Below are 16129 nucleotides of genomic sequence, written 5' to 3' on the forward strand. Positions count from 1 at the left end.
CTGTTTTCATTTCCTTTGTGTATATACCCAGATGTGGGATTGCTGGATCATATATGGTAGTTTTATTTTTAATATTTTGAGGAAACTTCCTGTTTGAGGCACAGTGGCTGAACCAATTTAAATCCCCACCAACAGTGCACAGGGTTCCCTTTTCTTCATGACCTTATCAACACATGATATCTCTTTTCTTTTTGGTGATTGCCATTCTAACGTGTGAAGTGATAGCTTATTGTGGTTTTGATTTGCTTTTTCCTGATAACTAGCTATATCGAACACCTTTTTTGTTATTTATTTATTTATTAGACAGAGAGAGAGAGAGAGAGTGAGCACGCACACAGCTAGGGAGAGGGAGAAGCAGCCTTCTTGCTTAGCAGAGAGCCTGATGTGGGGCTTGATCCCAGGACCTGAGGTCATGACCTGAGCTTAAGGCAGACACTTTACCAACTGAGCCACCTAGGCACTTCTGAATACCTTTTCTTATACCTTTTGGCCATTTGGATGTCTTCTTTGGAAAAATATGTGTTCATTTCCTCTATTCATTTTTAAAAAATTATTTATTATTTTTTTTAAATTTCCTTTCAGTGTTCCAGAATTCATTGTTTATGCACCACACCCAGTGCTCCATGCAATACGTGCCCTCCATAATACCCACCACCAGGCTCACCCAACCTCCCACCACCCTCACCTCCAAACCCTCAGTTGGTTTCTCAGAGTCCACAGTCTCTCATGGTTCATCTCTCCTTCCAGTTTCCCCCAACTCACTTCTCCTCTCCATCTCCCCATTTCCTTTGTGTTATCCTTATGCTCTATAAATAAGCGAAACCATATGATAACTGACTCTCTCTGCTTGACTTATTTCACTCAGCATAATCTCTTCCAGTCCCTTCCATGTTGATACAAAAGTTGGGTATTCATCCTGTCTGATGGAGGCATAATACTCCATAGTATATATGGACCATATCTTCTTTATCCATTCGTCCATTGAAGGGCATCTTGGTTCTTTCCACAGTTTGGCGACTGTGGCCATTGCTGCTATGAACATTGGGGTATAGATGGCCCTTTTTTTCACTACATCTATATCTTTGCAGTAAATACCCAGTAGTGCAATTGCAGGGTCATAAATTAGCTCTATATTTAATTTCTTAAAGAATCTCTACACTGTTTTCCAAATTGACTGCACCAACTTGCATTCCCACCAACAGTGTAAGAGGGTTCCCCTTTCTCCACAACCTCTCCAACACATGTTGTTTACTGTCTTGTTAATTTTGGCCATTCTAACTGGTGTAAGGTGGTATCTCAATGTGGTTTTGATTTGAATATCCCTGATGGCTAGTGATGAACATTTCTATCCATTTTTTAATTGGATTTTTTTTCTTTTTGTTGCTGAGTTGTGCCAATTTCTTTGTATATCTTTGTATATTAAACCTTTAACAGATATATGAATTACAGATATTTTCCACCATTCTGTAGGTTGCCTTTTCATTTTGTTGATTGCTTCCTTTGCTATAAATAGGAGTCATTTTGATAGTGAGCTTACACCATCTCCTGGGGTCCATTTCAGGGCATAAATCCTACATCTTGGGAGAGTGCTTTTAAATCTGTAAACTTCCCTAACACAATATAAGGCCCTTTGGGTCACTTTCCGCTTATTATCGAGTACAATGTGTACTTCCCCAACTTCTGCCAATATTTGCTTTCTAGGTCTTCCAGATACTTGGGGCATCATCCCTTTCCTTCCTTAGCGGTCACAGCATGTCCCTGGCTGAATTATGCTGAGCCAAGATTATTGACTCAATGGCCAATAGGGAAGGAGTGAACAGATTCTGAACTGGGGCACAAGTCTTGCTGGAGAGAAGCCTGCATTGTGTTTAAGCAAGGACTAGTACTATCTATGCAGGGTAGGGTGGACAACTTCTGTTGTCTCAAATGATTCTGGAAAATTTGGGTAGATTATCAGAGGGGTCAACTCAGATGTCCCCAACCCATGTGTCATGATCTTTTTCTTTTCCTAGCTGGCTCTTGACTTTGAAATAGCAGACATTCTTTAATTTGCAGACTTTCTGTACTTGGCATCCTTTATATATGGGACTAAGGAGGGCCTCTGGCTTTCTTGGCCTTTCTTATATTTTTATTTAGTTATTATTTTTTAAAGATGTAATTTATTTATTTGTCAGAGAGAAAGAGAGAGAGAGAGCAGTAGCGGGGAAGTGGCAGGCAGAGGGAAAAGCAGGCTCCCTGCTGAGCAAGGAGCCTGATGTGGGACTCAATCCCAGGACTCTGGGATCATGACTTGAGCTGAAGGCAGACGCTTAATTGATTGAGCCACCCAGGTGATTGGCTTATCACCAATAAGATATGCCACCTATTTATCTTATTATTTTTTAAAGCTTTTATTTATTTGAGAGACAGAGAAAGAGTTGGGGGAGAGCTAGAGGGAGAGAATCACAAGCAGACTCTTGGACGAACCCAAAAGCGGGGCGCGATCCTACAATCCCAAGATCACGACCTGAGCCAAGATCAAGAGTTGGACACTTATTCGACTGAGCCACTCAGGTGCCCCTCATTAACTTTTTTCTAGAGCTCAGTGGGGCTAAGCTATAGACATGTGGTTTTAGTATATTAGTAGTTAACTGTTACCAGACATCTGATACTTCACACCTGCTAGAATATTCCCCTCCCTTTGGCATACCTTCCTAATTTACCACTGGTATAAGTTAATAGTTGATGACATCTTGTGCCAGAGGCTTTCTCCGTTATGCTTACAGCAGTGATAGGTTCTTCACTGCTAGCCTGGTGGTATGTGATGCAGCTCACAACCTCCATCTTTCTTCCTGCTTTTCTTGTGTCAGTCCTGGTACCAGCTCTCCTAGTTGGGTTCTCTGGGAAGTAGACTCTGAGACAGAGTTTTGTGTTTATGATGTTTGTTGAGAGCCCTTAAAATCAGTGCCTTTGGAAAAGGTAGGGAGGAAGCAAGATTTGACAAAAGGAAAAGTTGAGTTGTGATACTGGACAGACAACCTTAGTCAACTCAATTCACAAGAAACTCTGGAGGTAAAATGGGTGGTATGTTGGGATGAAGTGACAGGACCTTTAAAACTTCATGTTGATCAGCAACTGCATGTGGATCATCCTTAAAAAGATGTGGCCTTGTGTGTGGAGTGGCCCAAAGATACCGAGGCACTTGCTGAAGTAGTTTGCAGCTGATGACTGCTCACCAACAGCTCTCCCAGCAACAGGGACAGCAGTTCCTTCCTTGAATGAGGTCTGGGTAGCACATATCCATGTCTGCCATGAATCTCTTAAGTTTCAGAGGATTAAGACCAATAAAAGTGGGCGCCTGGGTGGCTCAGTGGATTAAGCCGCTGCCTTCGGCTCAGGTCATGAACTCAGAGTCCTGGGATCGAGCCCCACATCTGGCTCTCTGCTTAGCAGGGAGCCTGCTTCCTCCTCTCTCTCTGCCTGCTTCTCTGCCTGCTTGTGATCTCTCTCTGTCAAATAAATAAATAAAATCTTAAAAAAAAAAAGACCAATAAAAGTTAATTTCTCACTCATACCACATGTTTAATATTGGAGGCAGGGCAGATTAGCTTATTGTCATCATGTAGGGACCCAGGACGAAATTGCATTGTCTTTCATTGGTAATTCAGTGGTTCCATCTAGAAATACAAGTGTCACTTTAACTTGCATTTTGTTGGCAGAAACAAGTCATATTATCACATCCAACTTCTGGGAAGTGTGGGAGTTTAATTTTACCATGGACCTGAAGGAAGAGAACATGAATATCTGTTAAATAACATCAATATATATAGCAAATATTCTTTGTAATTCTTTGTAAACTTTTAGTATAATTGAAGGTGATGTCTTGCAGATAGAAATAAAGCCTTCATCTCCTACCACCACATATGTTAAAAGGCAACCAACTTATACAAGTAGAATTGTGTTGTATTATTATTGGTCTGAATTAACTATTCTCATCTGTAATTAAAAATTAATAGTGTACTGTACAATTTCTCTCCAGGGACTTGCATACTTTAAAAATATTACTACTTTCATGACATTAATGTTTATGTCAAAAAGGATAGTTTGATGATATAGTGAGACAGTATAATATAGTAATTAAGATCTTGTTTTGAATATGGACTTCACCATTAAATGACTATAAGGAAGTTACCAAACCTCTAAAGACTGTTTCCTTACCTATAACATGGCAACACAAATATTTACTCCTCCAAGTTGTTTTCAGAATTAAATACTACGTAGCATTGATAAGCAATGAGTATATTGTTTTTATTAGGTAAAAAGTCATGACTACTTATCTTAGGAAGATTTACCCATTTAAAAAAGCCTATGGGGTTTTGGGGCGCCTGGGTGGCTCAGTGGGTTAAGCCTCTGCCTTTGGCTCAGGTCATGATCTCAGGGTCCTGGGATCGAGCCCCGCATCGGGCTCTCTGCTCAGCAGGGAGCCTCCTTCCCCCTCTCTCTCTGCCTGCCTCTCTGCCTACTTGTGATCTCTCTCTCTCTTTCTCTCTGTCAGATAAATAAATAAAATCTTAAAAAAAAAAAGGCTATGGGGTTTTATGTGTTCTTCAGTTAATTTTATATAATATTATTATAGCAATTAAAAAATTAACTTTTAGAAGCAACTGTGTGCTTTCCTATTTTTGGAGGGAGACTCCAATGGCACTCTTTATATCTCTCTCTTAAGACTTGTCACATTCTGTTGTTTTTCCTTCAGGGCAGGAATTCCGTCTCATTCAGTTTTATATCCATAATGTTGTTGTGTCATTGGATCTGCATTACATCTAAGTTGAATTACTTAGTGATCAACCTTTTTCCTCCGTTTATCTAAATCTATTAACTCAAATTTTACTTATTTTTTTCCTATTCTTAGTTAAGAGCAGTTGATGACTTCTCAGTCTTCCTTTCTTTAGATTGAAACACCCAAGTTAATTAATGTTTCTATTTTCAAGATTCACTATTATGTGAATTACAACTCCCTGATCTTTTAGCATTGTTACTAAATTGAGATGTGCAGTTTTTATTTTTTTTTTTTTAAAGATTTGCTTTCTTTATTTGAGAGAGGGAGTGTGAGATCACAAGCAGGGGGAGTTGCAGAAGGAGATGGAGAAGCAGGCTCCCTGGTGAGCCCGATGGATCCCAGGAACCTGCGATCATGACCTGAGCTGAAGGCAGATGCTTAACCAACTGAGCCACCCAGGCGCTCTTGAGGTGTTCAGTTTTTAAATGTGCAAATAACTATTACCTAAATAGGAAGCAACTCAATGGATAAATCTCAAAATGCCATGCTTTTGACTTCATGGGCCTTGCTCACTTTTGTTAGCTGTGTGATTTGATCAGTAGATATGTTGTTTGATCACCTAGGTCCTACTATTTCACTGTCTTGAACACATTCCCAGTATTCTTGCCATTACTTGGGAGTTGAGTTGGAGTTGTCTGTCTCTCATGTACTTTTGCTTTATTTTGTATTTTATCTTATTTTATTTATTTAGAGTTTTTAAGTATTTCTGAAAATGGGATGTGCTGTGGACCTGAAACAGAAAATTTGATTAAAAACCTATACAATTAGCTGTTAAATCCCCAAATTCCCTTCTTCAGCTTGTGCAGATGAGTATCTGTCCTGCCTCTACTCTGCTGAAAGGCAGAAGTTTCTTCTCTGTGGATGTTGACCTAGGTACCAGAACATGGTTGAGGGTGTCAGTACAATTTTGGAAACAGTGGAATTGATGAAAGTGTACATACTTATGAATGGAAATGTTAGCTTTTTTTCTTTACTTAGGTCCAGAATACTGTTAGCCAGGTGTATAGCTTCTAGGCAGGAGATTGGAGGATTTACCTCAAAGAATCTGGCCAGCCCAAGAGAAGGCATGTGCAAAAACTAACATTTGGAGGTCTTCAACTGAAATAGTACCACCTATCAAAACCCCATACTGCTGTATAGTATGTATGAAAGTTATTAAGAGAGTAAATCTTAAGAGTTGTTATAACAAGGCGGAAAACATTTTTTTCTTTTTCTATTTATTTATTTATTTATTTATTTTTGGTGTGAAGTAAACTGTGTTTAGTCATTTCACTACACACACACACACACACATCAAGTCATGTTATACATCTTAAACTTATACAGTGTTCGTTTCAGTTATATTTCAAAACAGAAACAAACAAAAAGTATTCCAACAGTCAACAGCATGTCTTGGCCAAGCACAGAGTTTCCAAACAGTCTTTTTGTGCTTTATTCTTCAACTTGAAAGGGCAGCTAGTTATCATAGACATTTGCAAAAAACTGCTAAATCTGATGAAAATATCAAATGAATAGGAAAAAAACAAGAAATCAAAAGAAATTGACGTAATCCTGGAAGGAGATAAAAACTTTAGTCTTTATGGACAGAAGATGTTACATTTATGAAGTAAAAATGTAACTTTTAAAAATAGATCATTCAGAAAACAAAAAATGGGGCTTTTGAAATTAAAATTAGGATAACAAATTAATTTTAAGATAAAAATGAAGATTATGTTCCAAAGTAGTATGAACAAAAGACAGATGTAAAATAAAAGTTAGGAAATTTAAATGATTATTCCAGAATATTTGCTGAGTGATAGGAGTAGCCAAATTAAAGAACAGAAAATTTTAAATGAATTAATTATGAAATGAATAATTCAAGAAAAATTTCTGGGCTTGAAGTACATGAATTTCCGGAATAAAAAATATCACATAGCCCCAGAAGAGACTTGTAGCAAAATCGGTCATGAAAAGTGGTGAGAGAAAGAAGACCCTAAGAGCTCATATGTAGAGCAAAGAAATAAGACAGGGTCTTACAAAAGCAAAATCAGAAGCCAGAAGATTGGAGAGTAATACATTTAATATCTGAAAATGCTTTCCAAGTTAGAGTTCTAACTTGATCAAATAATCATATAAGTAGTACGATCGTATGGTTGCTTTCAGAATTGCAACCTCTCAAAAATTTACTTACAATGTACACTTTCTCTGGAAGCTACAGAAGTATGTCTCCTACTAACGTATTTGACTAAATAAGCAAATGTAAATTGATAAAAATTTAAATCCAAGGAATAAATAATAAGGAGATGTGCAGAGAATCCTTCCTTTGCTACAGCAGGCCCAGAGGCAAGTTTGAATTTTAGAAGAAAGATGGAGTTTTAGTAGGGATGTCTTCAAGAAGTAAATGAAACTTCTAGATAGCTTGATATATTCGAAAATGTTGTGAAAAGTTGTACACATTTAGTAAAGAGGGATGAAGTAGCAGATCTATAGAAACCTAAACAAAAAAAAAATGATTTTCAGGGAAAAATACAAAGTTATTCAAGAATAAAATGAATTATAATCTACATGGCTTATCTGTATATAGAATAATATATAGTAAATACTCAATATTGGTCTAAATAAAATTATAACTACATGAGGAAGATGGAGGGAAGGGAAGTATGTGTGTATATGTCTGTATAAGAGTTAAATCTTCATCTTTTAAAGGGAAAGTTAGAGATATTATCTGAAACTAAGAACTTAGTATGCCATTTAGAATGAGGAGATAAATACAAAAACAAGCTTCTTCTAGTGTTTTAGAATTCAAAGTGCTTACCTCTGTGATTCAGGAGTAAACATTGAGAAGATAGGGAGCAGGAGAATTTTTTGTGGTAAACCTTGTGGGATTATTTGACTTTTAAACTTTGCCCATACATATATTTTGATGTTTTGATTGAAAACAAGCAAAATAAGAACATACCAAACCAGTACAGGAACAGAGTGAGGCACAAATTAGTGGGTCAGGGTAAATATTAGGATAGTGGTTCTGGGAAGATTGGTATATGGTAATACACAGAAAGGTATAGGAAATAAGATATATGGGAAAAATTAAATTACATTCCTGGAGAAGATGCAAAACTGAGTTCCAAATGGATTGAAGATCAAATGGTTAAAGCCAAACTGTACATCCTTTAAAAGAATATTGGAAATTATCTTTAAAATCTTGAGTTAAGAGTAAAGAGAATAAATCATGAAGAAAATGATAAATTTGATCAGGTTTATGTACAAACTTTGGTAAAATAAGGCTCCATAAACTACATGAAAATGCACATCACAGCATAGGAGAATATATGTTAATTTGCATATAATTAGCAAAGAATTGCTAATTAAGTATTTAGAATACTTAATAAAGAATTTGTAAAATTATCGAAAAACTAAAATTCTGGGGGCACCTGGTTGGCTCAGTCAGAAGAGCACATGACTCTTGAATTCAGCGTTTTAAGTTCAAGCCCCACATTGGGTGTAGTGATTACTTAAAATCTTTGTTAAAACAAAAACAAAAACAAAAATCAAATAGAAAAATGGGCAAAGACTTGAACAGTGATTTTACAGGAGGGTGAAAACAAATGACCTATTACTGTAAAAAAATGCTTGATCTTACCAGTAACTAGGGAAAAAAACTTCATCAGATTGGTAAAAATGTAAAAGTCTGAGAAAGCTACATAATGGAGTGGGTGTGACATAAGAGCTGTCATGCATGGCTAGTGTGAATTTAAGTCAGTGCAACACTTTGTGGAGCAAATGGGTATCGGAGAAATCTAGTACAATTGAACTTATGTCTTTCCTTAAACCTAGTGATTTTCCGTTTAGAAATCTGCCTGGAGAGGGGTGCCTGGGTGGCTCAGTGGGTTGGGCCTCTGCCTTTGGCTCAGGTCGTGGTCTGAGGGTCCTGGGATTGAGCCCCACGACGGGCTCTCTGCTTGTTGGGGAGCCTGCCTCCTCCTCTATCTCTGCCTGCCTCTCTGGCTACTTGTGATCGCTCTCTCTCTGTAAAATAAATAAATAAAATCTTAAAAAAAAAAAACTACCTGGAAAAACTCTCAAAACTTGCAAAAGAAGGTGTGTGTAACAGTGAACAAACCAACATGTGACTTGTAGTAGAAAAAATCTGAAAAAACTCTAATTCATCTTTAAAAGGATAAATATGTTTTCATATAATCATAATATGGAATGTTATAACATGATTAAAGTGAGAACATAGCACCATGTATGTGCATAAGTCTAAATAGGTTGTTTAATAGACATTTCTCCAAAGAAGATACATAAATGGCCAATAAGAACACATGAAAAATCATTTGGAAAATACAGATCAAAACCATTTTGAGATACCACTTCACATCCATTAGGATGGCTATTATCAAGAAATAGAAAAATAAGTGTAAGTAAGGATATGGAGAAACTGGAACCCTTGTGCACTCCTTGTTGGACTATAAAATGGTACAGCTGGTGTGGAAAAGAGGATGGATGGTCCTCAAAAATTTAAACAAGACTTAACCACATAATTCCAGCAATTCCACTTCAGGTATTTACCCAAAAGAATTGAAAGCAGGTACAAGAACAGATATTTGTCCATCCATATTCATAGCAGCATCATTCACAATAGCCAAGATGAGAAGCAACACAGGTGTCCACTGATGGATAAATGGGTAAAGGAAATGTGGTGTATGCGTACAATGGGCCATCAGGCTTAAAAAGGATGGAATTCTGACACACAGCACAACATGGATGAATCTTAACGATCTGGTAAAGGAAGGAAGTCAAAGACTAAGGGTCTAATACTGTATGATTTCATTCATCTGAGGTACTAAAGTAATCAAATTTATGGACAAAAAAAGCAAAAAGGTGATTAGCAGGGGCTGAGAGTGAAGGGAATGGGAAATTACTGTTTAAGAGGCACAGAGTTTTAGTTTTACAAAATAAAGTGCTGAGATGGATGGTTGTGTTGTTTTAAAAATATAAATGTACTTAATGTCACTGAACTGCACACATAAAAATGGCTAAAATGTGAAGAGAATAAAAAGCAAAACAATGTGTTGAAAATAAGTTATAGAATTGATACTCTATACTACAATATACATTTGTATTAATGCAAAGCTTTCCCATGTACGAAAATTACTATATATGTATCATATATATAGAAACACTGATAAGCAAATACAGAATAGTAGTTGCATCCTAAGAAGGAAGACCTAATGGAGCTTGAATTGGAATGAGAGTACACAGGGAGCCTGTCATATCTGTAAGAATTTATTTCTTTAAAAAATCTAAAGTAGGGGCGCCTGGGTGGCTCAGTTCGTTGAGCAGCTGCCTTCGGCTCAGGTCATGATCCTAGCGTCCTGGGATCGAGTCCCACATCGGGCTCCTTGTTCCGAAGGGAGCCCGCTTCTCCCTCTACTGCTCTGTCTGCCTGTGCGCTTGCGCTCTCGCTCTCTCTCTCTCTGACAAAAAATAAATAAATAAAATCTTTAAAAAAAAAATCTAAAGTAAATATGGTCAAATACTAGGTTTGGCAAATCTGGTTAGTGGTACATAGGTGTTTGTAATGCCATTTTTTTAGGCTGTTCTGTGTGCTGAAAACAAAATCTTCTACCAAAAGAAATTGGCTTATGAAATTAGAAGAAATCCTCAGGAAGCCAATTTTTTAGTTAATGCTTGTCTTTATTCTTAGCTCCTTTCCCCCCCTTTTTTTCCTGAGTTTTTCTGAGCATTTCTATGGTTCTCATCTGGAAAATCTGCTTTCCTTCTTGCCTGGTTTGTGTTGGATTCTGGGCCAAATGGCTTACTTTTTAGTCCTAGGTTAGCTCAGATGGTTGGATCATTTTCTTTTCTGGACTGCAGATTGCCCCCAAACGATCTTAAAGATTCTTCTTTGGAGATTTTTGTAACAAACTGGTATCTGGTAGTGTTACTCTTTCATCTGACTCTTTTCTGTTTTATTTCTTTGAAGCATATTCAGGTTTCTAATTCTGTTGTTGGAATACTATAAACAACACAATTTGTAAATCACTGGCCCTGTGTGTGTGTGTGTTGGGTGGGATGATTGAAATCTATTTGCTCTAACTCATTTACTGTCTCTAACATTCCCATCTCTTTCTTTTTCAAAGCCTATGCCTTTTACAGGTCACCCTTTCCAAATGGGAATGATCTTTCAGAATCTGCTACAAATATACTTTTAAATGTCAAATATTTTTATAATAATTTATAGAAAAACAAAGGTAATCAAATAGGCTTTGAATAAATTGCCTAACTTCTTCTAGATCTAATTTTTTAATTTTCTTTTTAAAAGATTTTATTTATTTGACGGAGGGAGAGAGAGAAAGAGAGAGCGTAGAAGCAGGGGGAGCAGCAGAGGGAGAGAGAGAAGAAGGCTCTCTGCTGAGCAGGGAGCCCACGGGGCTAGAATTTAGGACCCTGGGGACATGACCCTAGCTGAAGGCAGACACTTAATCGATTGAGCCACCCTAGTTCCCCTAATTTTTCATTTTCAGCATATGATAATACCTGCTGAATCAATTTCATTGGGTTCTTACAAAGACCGTTTTAAATTATGTAGATGAATGCACTTTTTTTTTTTTTAAGATTTTTATTTATTTATTTGACAGAGATCACAAGTAGGCAGAGAGATAGGCAGAGATAGGAGGAAGCAGGCTCCCTGCTGAGCAGACCCCCCCCCCCCCCCCCGGGATCATAACCTGAGCCAAAGGCAGAGGCTTTAACCCACTGAGCCACCCAGGCACCCCTAGATGAATGCACTTTGGAAGCTTTATAGTACTATACACATGTAAGCATACTTCTTACATAAACTGTAACATGTAAATTTGACCAGAATGTTAATTGTATGTATAAGCCTCCTTCATAGTATTTCCCAAGATGTGATATTCAGAGCATTGGCTCTTAGAAATGTTAATGTGAAAAGTATGACATGAAAAGTGCTTCTGTGAATAAAATATTGGGAACATTGTGTTAGGTATAGTTAGGCTTCTATATGTCTGTACTCTCTTTTGAGACTATTTAATAGGCAGATGTATTTTCTGAACTAAAGAGAGAGATTATATAAACTAAGGAATAACTTCTCTTGGGGGGAATTTGTGTTCTTTGGAATAGACTTCAGGAGACGTAATTCAAGGTGTGTTTTATTGCTGTCTGTTTTCTAGTTTCATTTTTTAAACCATGATTTTGGTTTTTATAATTTCTTTGATCTTCACTAGTAGTGATATTGAATTAAAACCCAATTATTATTTTATTACTAGTGTTATAGAGGTAATCACATGAATAGGAAAACAAATAATTTATTACAACTTTAACTTCTACAACTAACTCTATTTTAGGTTATTCTCTTTTTCCCAGAGGGCTTCTAAACTACCTAAAAATAAAATTTGTTTTTAAAAATTTGTTACATCTATGTGTTTTTATTAAATACTACTGCCTGCCTTTAGATATGGCATGTCTAAGAAGATGAAATCTAAAACACTGTCCTGAGGATGTCCCTAGTAACTGAAAACAATATTTGACATCTCAAAAGCTATGTTAGTGTATGTGTCAATTTTGAAGCTAGGTTATATTGAAATGATACAAAGTTTTCTATTAACATTTTTCTTTTCATATTTTTATATAGCTCATGAATTATTTAGGTTTTTAAATTTTTTCTAGATATTTGCAACTGAAGTCATTCTGTTTTATATAAAATGAACTCTATTATTTTGAAATACCAAATCATTTATGATTTTATTTTGATGATTCCATTTTTAGGCATTATTTCACTGAATATTATTTATATATCATTTAATTTCATAAGCGTGAATGTACAATTTGGTTTAGTAATTTAATTTTCTAATAGGTTTGCCCAGTATTGGTATTCATGCAGTTTACTATATGAGCCTTGATTTATTTAATAAAGATATGTCTTTGGAATTATCCTCCAATAAAAACTATACCCCTAATTTTTTTCATTTTCATCATTCTCATACACTTAAATTTATTTGTGGGAATTTTATGCAGAAGTTGTTTTTATTTAAGGAATGATGCCAGTTGAGTAGTGTTATTAAATTGTAGGTCATGGCAAGTTAATGAAAGTCTTCCTAATTTTAATTATTGTATCTTCAATTTGACCAAATATGGTTTTATATTATTTGTCTTGATTTATTGTTTTATTTCATTTTTTTGTTTTGCTGTTCTCTTTTTTCTAGCTTGTGATGAATGGAAAATATTACCAAAACCAAATCTTCATAGAGATGTCAACAGATTTGGACACTCTGCGGTTGTTATTAATGGGTAAAAAACATACATTTGTCAGTCAAACTATCCACATATTCTGTTACTCTTTTCAAAAATTATCATTTGTACTTAATGGAATTGGGTATCCCTAGTCTACTGTAGACTACATTTTGGTTCGTTAACCGTATCCTTCATTCTTTTGTGTTCAAATATATTTAAGAGAAAGGGGAGCAGTCAGACAGAATTAAAACTGAGATAAAACCAAAGATATTAAAAAAAATATCATCCTGCCTTCTTTTCTTTTTGTAGAGATCAGACAATGAATGTCTTCTTTAAAAAAGGTCAAGCTGAAATGATAAAAAGGCTAGCTGCCTATTTCTATCAAGGAGAACAAGGAAAGTGAGAAGAATTACATTGTCATTTTAGTTCTGTCATTAACCCTGTGATTTTTGACAATCCCTTAATGTCTTTAAACTTTAATATCTTTATATCCCTTGGGATTTTGGATGGGATGATCCTTAAGTTACCTTCTTTTAAGTTAGTATCATTTTTCTTTTCTTTTTTTAAAAAGATTTAACTTATTCATTAGAAAGTGAGAGAGAGAGAGAGAGAGATTGTGAGCAGGGGGTAGAGATAGAGGGAGAAGCAGGCTTCCTGCTGAGTAGGGAGCCTGATGTGGGACTCAAGACCAGGACTCTGGCATCATGACCTGCGCCAAGGCCAATGCTTAACCAACTGAGCCACCCAGGTGCCCTCATTTTCTATTTCTAAGGCAGAAATTTGGTAATATGGCAGGAAACAGTAGGTCTTTCCTTAGCTTAAAATTTGTAATTTATAATGACATTTTTATAGGTTTATTTTTTCTCCACCTTATTCTAATTATGTAAAAATTCTTCAGGATGGTACTAAAAGCACGTAGAAGTTAACCACAATGAAACTCTGTAATTGATATCAGTTAGCTTTCAAAACAGTAATAAATGAAATTCAGAGTTTATAACTAAAACCTCTAGACTTCTTTGTTGCAATACTGTGTTGGTTGACTTTTATTTTACTCTTTTTAAATAATAAAAGATAATATTGAAGCATTTTCTGATCTTTTCTACTTATTAATAATGTTGGAAATAAAAATTATGCTTTTTTAGAGCACAGAATTCTTTGGCACTTGTAGTTGAATCAATTTGGCAATTGTCTGGACTTCTTTTCCTGAATTGAAGTTTTGAATATCTTTTTGATATTTTACCTTTGGTTTATTTCGTAAGAGGATAGTAAAACACGGAAACGCAGATTCTGTTTCTAAGTTCACTGTCAGTATTAAAAAATTGTAATTCTAGGGCGCCTGGGTGGCTCAGTGGGTTAAGCCGCTGCCTTTGGCTCAGGTCATGATCTCAGAGTCCTGGGATCGAGTCCTGCATCGGGCTCTCTGCTCAGCGGAGAGCCTCCTTCCCTCTCTCTCTGCCTGCCTCTCCATCTACTTGTGATTTCTCTCTGTCAAATAAATAAATAAAATCTTTAAAAAAAAATTGTAATTCTAGATAGCAGTTCTAAAGTGTATCTTATTATCCATGTAGAGGCATTTTCAATTTCTATTTTTTAAATTTTAAATTTTTATTTTTTTATAAACATATAATGTATTTTTATTTCCAGGGGTACAGGTCTGTGAATCGCTGGGTTTACACACTTCATAGCACTCACCATAGCACATACCCTCCCCAGTGTCCATAACCCCAGCATTTTCATTTTCTAAAAAAAATTATTTACTACCTTGATAAATGTATTTAAATTTATTTTTCAAACTAGTAAGTTGGACTTTTCTTAATATTGTTTCTTTGGGATTCTTTTTTTTTTTTTTTATAGGTCCATGTATATATTTGGAGGATTTTCTAGTGTGCTCCTTAATGATATCCTTGTTTACAAGCCTCCAAATTGCAAGGCTTTCAGAGATGAAGAACTTTGTAAGAATGCTGGTCCTGGAATAAAATGTATTTGGAATAAAAATCACTGTGAATCTTGGGAATCTGGAAATAGTAATAATATCCTTAGGGCAAAATGCCCTCCTAAAACAGGTAGTTTTTATTTTTTTCTTCCTTTCTGGCATAAATCTTCTCTACTTGGCTAGAAGTACTAATACATTTTGCTTCTAAGAGTTACCTTGGTATAGCTTTTAGAATTAAAAATTCATAATCCTTTAGTTAGGAATTTTAAAGTTTGAACTTAGCAGTGATTAACAATTTTTTATTAGCTATTTTCAGTTTTCTCTTTTAATTCTATATGTAATATTATATATACCAATATTTTACGAATAACATGGTCATGTACATATATGTATATATGAACTATTTTCTTGTATAAGTAAAAAATGCTTTAAAGTATATTCTAAGAACTACTGTGCTTCTAAGAAATACAATGAAATAATTTATTCTGCACTTGGTAGTTTTTTTTCCTTCTTTAATATTGCCAAGGCAACCACAGAGTTAAAAGATTTTCTAGAATTTTGATGACTAATGTTTTAGTTTAATACTTATTATAAAATATTGAATAAGTAAATCAAACATGAAAAATTGCTAGTAAATATTTATGAGTAAATGATTTGGATAAAAACTGTTCAATTTCCTTTAAATGGGTGGCACTTTTATATACTTTTTTATGCTACAATTAGTAATGTATTTTCAGTGAATCTGATTAATGTGATGCCTCTGAATATCTTTATGAAGAATGATAACCAATGAGTATTTGTTATAATGTTTCTTTTCAATGTGCAGTAATGGTTTTTTAATTAAAAAGCCTGTAAGTCTTTCCCCTTCCATACTGGATAAATGTTAAATGGCAGTAGGATCCTGGTAGACTGAATAACTAAAATGAGGGTAGGAGGAATCTCAAAACCTGCAAACACAATTCAAATTCAATATGAGGGGCGCCTGGGTGGCTCAGTGGGTTAAGCCACTGCCTTCAGCTCAGGTCATGATCTCGGAGTCCTGGGATCGAGCCCCGCATCGGGCTCTCTGCTCAGCAGGGAGCCTGCTTCCTCCTCTCTCTCTGCCTGCCTCTCTGCCTGCTTGTGATCTCTCTCTGTCAAATAAA

General features: G+C 35.7%; 1 protein-coding gene across 3 annotated transcripts in view; it reads left to right on the forward strand.

Annotated features, from left to right (window-relative positions):
- The window catches only part of ATRNL1 (attractin like 1), an 806361-nt gene that overhangs the window by 137320 nt on the left and 652912 nt on the right, over positions 1-16129 (forward strand). For all 3 annotated transcript variants that reach the window (XM_059398662.1, XM_059398665.1, XM_059398663.1), the window contains exons 11-12: positions 13024-13108; positions 14906-15114. In XM_059398662.1, the coding sequence (XP_059254645.1) occupies positions 13024-13108; positions 14906-15114 (294 nt within the window). The remainder of the gene's footprint in view (positions 1-13023; positions 13109-14905; positions 15115-16129) is intronic.

This window comes from Mustela nigripes, chromosome 4 (genome assembly GCF_022355385.1).
Source record: "Mustela nigripes isolate SB6536 chromosome 4, MUSNIG.SB6536, whole genome shotgun sequence".
Classification (NCBI taxonomy): Eukaryota; Metazoa; Chordata; class Mammalia; order Carnivora; family Mustelidae; genus Mustela; species Mustela nigripes.